This window comes from Nanorana parkeri, unplaced genomic scaffold, assembly GCF_000935625.1.
Source record: "Nanorana parkeri isolate BGI_ZX_2015 unplaced genomic scaffold, ASM93562v1 scaffold3271, whole genome shotgun sequence".
NCBI lineage: Eukaryota > Metazoa > Chordata > Amphibia > Anura > Dicroglossidae > Nanorana > Nanorana parkeri.
Genome location: NW_017309539.1, coordinates 13791 through 22187, shown reverse-complemented (window position 1 = coordinate 22187; position 8397 = coordinate 13791). Strand labels below are relative to the sequence as shown.

The 8397-nt window shown below is 45.5% G+C and overlaps 1 protein-coding gene across 1 annotated transcript in view; it reads left to right on the top strand.

Moving 5' to 3' along the window:
- LOC108802991 (endophilin-A2-like) overlaps positions 1–8397 on the top strand; it is a gene marked incomplete at its 5' end in the record, with an annotated part of 53323 nt that overhangs the window by 34170 nt on the left and 10756 nt on the right. The window contains one exon of the mRNA XM_018574841.1: positions 50–193. Coding sequence (XP_018430343.1) covers positions 50–193 — 144 coding nt within the window. The remainder of the gene's footprint in view (positions 1–49; positions 194–8397) is intronic.

Below are 8397 nucleotides of genomic sequence, written 5' to 3'. Positions count from 1 at the left end.
TTTTTTTTTTTTTTTTTTTTATTTTACTTCATCCCAAACTACTGATCAGCATCTCGTGCTAAGCTTTCTATGCTGAATACTGTATCTAAAATTCGAGGACAAGTGAAGAATCCAGGATACCCTCAGCCTGAAGGTCTTTTGGGAGAGTGTATGATTCGTTATGGAAAAGAATTTTGTGAAGACTCAAACTTTGGTAAGTAGTATTGAAACACTGAAATTTATGTTTTTCTTTCTCATTGATTGAGGGGCAAAAGATTTGGCAACAATTTTGGTTATACTGCCACCTACAGTAAGGTGTGGAAACTGGCAAACAAAAAAACTGACCAGCCTGCTATAACCTCTTCCTCTACAAGCATGTCATAGTTTTTCGATAGTGTCCTAGGAGGGTAAGCGTTTTTTCTCTACTGAAAAAACTTGAATCTTTTCCATGTTATTATGGGTCTTACGCACTAAAACTGAACAGCAATGCCCCTTTCATGCTCCCAAATTGTTCTTTAGTACCCGCTCTACTGCTTCTGTTATACAGTCTGCAGGGCTCTGCACAATGTTCTGGCTGTACATTTTCTATTTGTGTTCCTTGTTGCAGGGCTTGCATGCCCTACCTCTGTTATTTTTGTAACCTTCATGCGACAAAACTGACAAAAACCAAATAAAACCTTTTATCAAAGAAAAAATCCTAATCATATTTTTGCTAGATTTTTTTCCTTCAATCAAGATCCTTCTACAAGCTGCTTGAGCTAGTCTCTATGCGCAGCTATCCAGATCTAATGTGACCTTTGAGTACTGGCATCCAAATTGTGGTGCTTTTCCAGACATGAGTGTACTTTGTATTGGCTGCAGAGCGCTTTTTAGGTCCAGAGCTGTGGCACAGTCTGCGTTTTTTTTCCTTTTCATTGGATTACTGCAGAAATGGTTAATGCTGAGGGATTGATTGCTGACGTAATCCCTTAGATCAGGGGTCTCAAACCTCTGGCCCTCCAGCTGTGGTGGAACTACAAATCCCATGAGGCATTGCAAGATTCTCACATGACTCCCGAAGAGAGATGCATCATGGGATTTGTAGTTTCACCACAGCTAAAGGGCTGGAGGTTTGAGACACCTGCCTTAGATGGAGTGTTGCACATGCATGCTCCAAAATCATCTTTCCGCCATTCAGCATTAGGTAAGATATTTCTACCACTGCTCCTTATCGCAGGTGACACAGGAATTGTCACAGATCAGCTACAGAGCTAATCTCTGCTTTACTCCTTTGCATTTGTTTTTTACCCTTTTCTGCTGTAGGTCTGCTGGCACCTGTGGTTCTACAAGCATGTACTTTGCTCTTGCTGCACTGACTTGGCAGCTGTCGCCCACTTGACCTGATGGTTTATATACCTTACTTCCTGCTACTTCCTGTCCTGCCTCCTGTCTGTCTCCTTATTTAAATCCCTCTCAGACCAGTTGAGGGTAGTTTGAGCAACACTTGTTCCTCAGCCCCTTCTGTGTGTCTGTTCCTGACCTGATTTCCCGTGGACTGATCTCTCGTGTACCGACTTGGATATTTCTGCTGATTAGGATTTTCTGCTGCCCGCCCTGACCTTTTGGCTCATTATCTGGATCTCCTTTTGCTCCATCTATCTCTGCCTGTACTGTGTCTTGTGTCTTCGAGTACTCCCCACACGAGCAGGGTGAACCTTGGGATTGTGACTTGGGGTCAGCACGCAGCTAAGTCCAAACTTCTTCTGTGAGGGGGTCCCTGGCGCAACACTGTCTGGCCCTTAGATTCCACCCCCTGGGGGATACTTTGCCACCTGCTCGCCTGTGGGCTCACATCCCTAGTACCGGGACTGGGATCCTACTTGGTTGGTCTTTGCTGTCCACCTACAGTGACCTGGTCACCTCTGGCCATCTGAACCTCTCCTGATTACCAGCAGCCACTTTTTGAAGTGCAACATGTCATATCCCAGACACACGGGGAGCATTCCTGCTGTAATGGCCACTCCAGTACTGCTTGACACTGGGGACTCAAGCAGAGGGCAACATGCCAAGGCTGTCAAAGTATATGTTAGCTCTGTGAAGTGTAGCCCCCTACTTAGTTATGTCCCGGCTGGTTTACACCACAATTACTGATTTTATGGGCCTTGGTTGCTGATTCTTACCAGAGAGGCCATAAGCATGCCCTCCCTTGTGCAATCATCTTCTGATCTGCCTGCGGCCTCTGAGCCTTCTGCGACAAAAGCTTTGTCTGATGCTAAGTCTCAGAAATCTTTAATGGAGGGGTAGCAGGCTACTGCTAATAGAGGCTTAGAGAGACCATTTTGACTCCTAATGAGTTTTTCTTATTGAGTTATGTTAGGCCGCACATCTTTGAGAAAGCTCTGTTGCTAAGCAAAACATATCAGATTAGAGGTGGCGGACACCTGTGCGGGTAGTACCTGATGCCATCCAGGTCAGGGTTTGAGGTTTTCCATGGATAACACTTTTCATTGTACCTTTCCATATGTTATATATTAAGAGACCTAGTTGGACTTATATCATGCCTGGATTGATATACACTCTGAACAACGAGGACTCCATATTATTTAGGCGAGACGGCTCCTTGTCTTATTTTTACATCCAGTTTCCCAGAATAATACCCCAATGGTCGGTATCTGTCTCCTACCTTCTGGCAAAGGACAGCTTTCATATGTCCCGCTATACAATCTGTCATCAAGAAAAACCTTTTCATGTAGTCTGGGTGGGCCAGTACCAGGTCTGAGGTCAGCGCCTCCTTCACTTGGTTATACCTGACCATCAGTTCTTCTGACCAAACTATTTTCTCTCCCATGGTCATGGGGTTAGCATGTATGCTGTCATATAATGGTCTAGTGAGCTCGGAACAGTTTGCAATCCACAGTCTGCAATAATTTACCACACCCAAGAAACCCATCATTTCCTTCTTGGTGGTGGGCTTTTTACACGATTGAATCGCCAGTACCCGGTCTGTATCTACCATTTTCCCCTCGTTTGTTAGGATTTGACCTAGGTACCGGACCCGTGGCTCGCACCACTGCAGCTTGGGTATGCTACCCTTATACCCTTGGACATTCGATTGCCTGCGAGTGCTTCTGGCTTCAAGGGGTACTGTCTCTGGTTTGGGCGATAGTCAGAGCGAGGGACCACTTTAACCTTCTCAGCTCCCTTGACCAGTCCCGTGTCCAATTTATTAGAGGCCCAGAACGTGAAAGGTACATTTTATACATTCTGGGGGAATCGTACTGACCATCACAGGTAATCAGTTGGACCTTTGTTCCTGGCAGAAGAGATTCCCCATCCCCTCACTTACTAAAGGACAGGTCGAGATGCCCTTGTGGCTCAATTCTTCGTCTGTCAGGGCCATCCATCCCTTTAAAAGGTAACCCAGCTGTCCCCAAGATAATGACTCACTCTTTTGGACAGAGATGTGAGTGGGCGTGTTCATGCGATACAGTCCATCTGTATCTATGTGGCATCTCAATATGGCTGTACCAGATTTGTCCCACCATATAGTTGAAGTCTGAATTAAATATTCTTGCCCCAAACCAAACTTATCCTCATAAGGTAGATCGGGGCCTGGGGTCCCCTTGTAGTAAGTAGTCACATGTAACCTTCCTGGAGTCACCAGGCCTGGGAACTTATGCTCCTTTCTCCAAAGAGTAATTTTATCAGTGATTTGGGCTGGCAGAGATAGTCCGTACCAATACGAAGGGGGGGGGGCTGTTTTCTCACCACCTCAATGGACTCCTTCTGTGGATACAAACAAAGCCCAAGGTCCCCCATGAGGTCCCTCCCACACAGGTTCAGGGGGCAAGAACGGGACATGATAAAGGAACACCATATAGTTCTCCCGGTCTCGGGGTCCTGTACATGGAGGGGCTTACAGATCGGCTCTTTTTCTGTCTTCCCACCAGCATTGGAAACCAAAACATGTCTCAGAGTTGCAAATGGGATCTGTTCATGTTTTCCAATTACAGATATGTCTGCCCCTGAGTCTACCAAAAAGGTAACACTTTTCCCGTCTACTTTTAATACAATTTGGGGTTTTACACGGTCTTGGAAATTTATGTCATATTGGGTTAGTGGTTCTCTAGGGACATCCCCCTGTTCCAGTCATGAAGATGTTTCCTCTCTCTTCTCCTCTCTGCGTTGTTTTCTGTCAGGACACTCCCGAGCAAGATGCCCCCGCTTCCCACAAATAAAACATTCTCCTCTATCCCTCTTACCCTGGTAATCTTGTATGGGTCTGCGAGGATACCGTGATCTCTCTGTCTTCTTGGTAATAAGCATCTGCTCTACCCTGACCCTTTTTCCGGGTGTCCTTCAGGACTCCCTCAGCGTGTCTGGCATGTTCCATAAATTCAAGTAATCTCCCCGTCCTATGTGTCACCATGTGGCGTTTGATAAAGTCCCCAATATGAGTATGGAGCCCTCGGTGGAGAGCGGACTTTAGTTGTTGTTCCCACGTGCTGTACGGTCAAGAGGGGGGGTCATACCACTGTATCTAAATCTGTTCACATTCAGCTCCATTTAAACCATAACTGACCCTCAGGCCATGCAATCCTTCACAACATCCTATTACATCTTCCCTCATTCCTGGGATAAGGGGTACAGCAATGGGGAGCTCTGCAGCCCCCTCATTCGCTAATCTGTTTGTCGGCTTCCTAGAGGGACGCTTTGTCTATAAACCATCTCTGTTCTTTCAACATGTGGTTAGATGGGTTAGATACATAGACAATGTTTTCATAATATGGAATGGGAGCACACAGGCCTTTGACACATTTGTATGTTTTCTTAATAGCCTGTTTACTGGGATTGTATTCAATCCTACAATTTCCTCATCTGATGTCTCCTTTCTTGACGTTCGCGTCATAATAAGGGATAATGCGTTTGTTACATCTCTCTATTCCAAACCTACAGACAGAAATAACTTGCTACACTATGCGAGTGCCCATCCACAACATCTGAGGAATAATCTTCCCATTTCCCAATTTCTCAGTGTAATGAGAATCTATTTGGATGCCACAACACGTACGCAACAACTATCTGAAATGACAGACCGTTTTATTCAAAGGGGCTATCCTAGCAATGTCATTGCAACAGCCCTTACAAAAGCCCCAGAGAAATTCTCAGGTCTTGACATGGTTCGCAATGTGAATGATAGAATCCCATTAGTGAACACATTTACTCCTGTCAGTAAAATCATTCAACATGCTATGGTCACTAATCTCAATAGACCCGGTGATTTCCTATGCTTGATACTGCATGTGACGGACCCCCGTACTCAGGATGAGTATGTCCGCCGCTGTCTTCTTCCTTGCTGAGGAGATATTGGAACCCGCTGATCTGTAGCTCCCAGTTTCCCCAGTCACTAGCCAAGGCTTGAGTGTAGGGAAAACAAACTCTGATTTATTGAGCAACTGCACAAACTTATATACAGCAAGTGATGAAATCAGAATATAATCCCATCACATCCCCCCTCCCCTCCCAGACCATCGGTCTGCTCAACACCACAGGTGTCCACCTGCTAACGAACTCCAGACAGCCATAGCAGGAGCCTGGCCAGAATGTCATTGTTCTGAGCTCCCTCAGAGAACAATGGGAGATAACGAGGGATGGGGCTGATACTCTTTCCATAACCAAGTCACACAGCATAACGCACTCAAACATAACTCAATACCAATACACATTTAACTTATAAACTGATCACCATGTCGTCACACTGCAGTCTGGGAAGTCCTCTTTGGAGGATTGTGACAAATGTGAGCCTTTTCAGATGGGAAGGGGTTTTGGACTCCCTGTAGACTCAAGGTTTTTTGGACCATTGTGACAGTTTAACTCTCCATAATTGTGCTCCAATTACTGTTAATCAGAATGTTCCTGTTTCGATTGACGTAGCTTCTTTAGAAAGTCCAGTGGCTGAGTGGGAAATGGATCACATTTTGCACTGGGTGAAAAGACCGTCCCAGTGTACATCCCAAGTGTAGACATTTTGGCAGATGAACTAAGAAGCCAGTGTCTCGACCCATGGAAATTTCCTGTATCAAAAGGTGTTCAGACGACTTTTCTATAGGTGTGGAACACCGGATATGGACTTGTTGGCATTGGTTCTAAGGAAAGCTGCACAGTTTTTTTTTGTTTTTGTTTTTTTTAAATGTTTTTTTGTTTTGCTAGAAGGCAGGTTTCCCTGGGGAAACCAACTGATACTGTTAGCTCTATGGAGCCAGTTCAAGCTAGTCTATGCCTGACCAATTGCAAGACTTCTGTCCAAACTGCTGGACATTTGGCGTTGGAGAAGATTTCAGTAATTTTAGTTGCCCCAGATTGGCCATGAAGGGTCTGTAATGCAGATCTGGATTGAGACCTTGGTGTTTAACATGTCAGTCAGACCTTCTTTTGGAACGCCCAGTCTTCCACCCTGCTTCTCAATTGCTGTCTTTAACAGCTCATATTTTAGTTCAAAGTAATTTTATCACTGCACTTGGAATGTTTATTTAAAGTGGTGAAAGTCCTTTGAAGCGCATGCCTTTTGCTATAGCAGGATTTTATCCTCCTTAGAGCAGGTGGTGAATCTGTACCTTGTTCTTTGCACCATTAAACGTCAGGTGTTGGCCTTGGCTATCCTGTTCCAAAATCCATTGGCCAATTACTCCATCTTGCGTACCTTTTCTTTTACAAGGCAAAACTCGTGGTGCTTCTTGTATGATCTCCGCACTTTCTGTGCAACCTCACCTAGATGCGTGCTGTTCGGCGTAGGCCACAGTTTGAAAGTGTTAGACATTCCCTTGTTGACCATGTCACAGAAGGTTGCATCTCTGCCAAGGAGAGTCTCTGAGTTGGCAGCTTGTCTTCAAAGCCTTTTTCTAACCCTGCATAAGGATTACGTCTGAGGCTCTGCTTTCTGTCTAAGGCGGTCTACCCCTTCCCTTTGTCTGGTCCTGATCCATTCCAAAGAATCTGTCTCATCTACTCTGGATGTAGTTGGGCCCTTAGGCTGTACTTATAGGCCAGGTCCTCCTTTTAGGAAGATGGACTCCTTGTTCATTGTTACAGATGGTTCAACTTTATCTAGTTGGATTAGGCAGACCATATCTCAACCTTATGCAATTGGTTGAGCCTTCTTATCCAGTCACTGCCCATTCCACCAAGGCAGTTAGTTCTTCTTGGACTTGTTGCTATTGAACATTAGTATCTAAAGTCTTTAAAGCATTAACTTGGTCTTCTGTCCATACTTTTAAATTTTTTTACGTAGATGTAGCTGCATCAGGGAATTCCACCTTTGGTCACAAATATTTGCAGACTCTCACCTTGTTTTAGGACAAGGGCTTGCCTTGTTGTTTGTGGTTGTTGAACTAGCCTGCCTCTCATTTGGGCACTGCTTGTGGATGCCTCGTTTTGGTTCTGGTTGACTGTAAAATTATTTTCTCTTAATTCCACAACTTCTATGTCGAGTGGAACTCGAAGGAATACCAGTAATTCTGATGGCTTCTGATTGGCCTTTACTCTCTTGGTATTGTCATGATGCTTCATCTAGACCACATGTGTCAAACTCAAGGGCCAGGGGCCGAATCCGGCCCACCAGGCCATTTCCTAGACTTCTACTTTCAGATCTAGGTATTAAGTTATTACTAAAACCAGTGATAATCAAATGCAGAGGCAATTATGATAAAGATTAGATACATTTATATAGTCTTACAGGCCCTTTGAGGGCAACCATAATGTTGATGCGGCCCACAATTAAATCGAGTTTGACACCCCTGATCTAGACCAGACCTTCTTAATCTGTGGGTCGCGCAAGTCAGTGGGGGGGTTGCGATTGAAATTCAGCGGCCATCAGTGAGTTTCAGCAGGTACTTGAGTGAGTGTATGTCCCGCACCCCCCCTCCTTGCACTTGGTAGTTAGCTAGCTGAGTACGTGCAGGAAGGTTTCTTTTTAGGGGCGGAGCTTCTATTCACGCGGCAGAAGCTTCAAGGCTGGAGCAGAGGCGCTGGAGTGTGAAAGCTCCAGACAGACTGAACAACATTGGGGGAGGCAGAGACTCACGCCTAACTATGTTGTGGGGGGGTGCAGGGGAGAGAGTCACATGACCTATGCTGGGGAGGGGAAGGCAAAGTGTGTGTGGATGCTGCTCTAAAATCATCACTGTTACATTTACGTGTGTGTATATATCTACAGTAGGGATGTCCCGATACTGATGCTGGCATTTTGACAAGTACTTGTCAAAATGCCCCGATGCATAGCGCCGAAGCTTGCGCTGTTTTTTTTTTTCTTACCTTCCGTGCCGTGGTGGCTGGGGTCCTCTGGGAAGGCTGGAGGAGCGTCACGTCACTGCTGTGGGCGGAGCTCCAGTTGGGGTCTAATGTAGTTGGCCGGCGACCTGGAGCTCCGCCCACAGCAGTGAC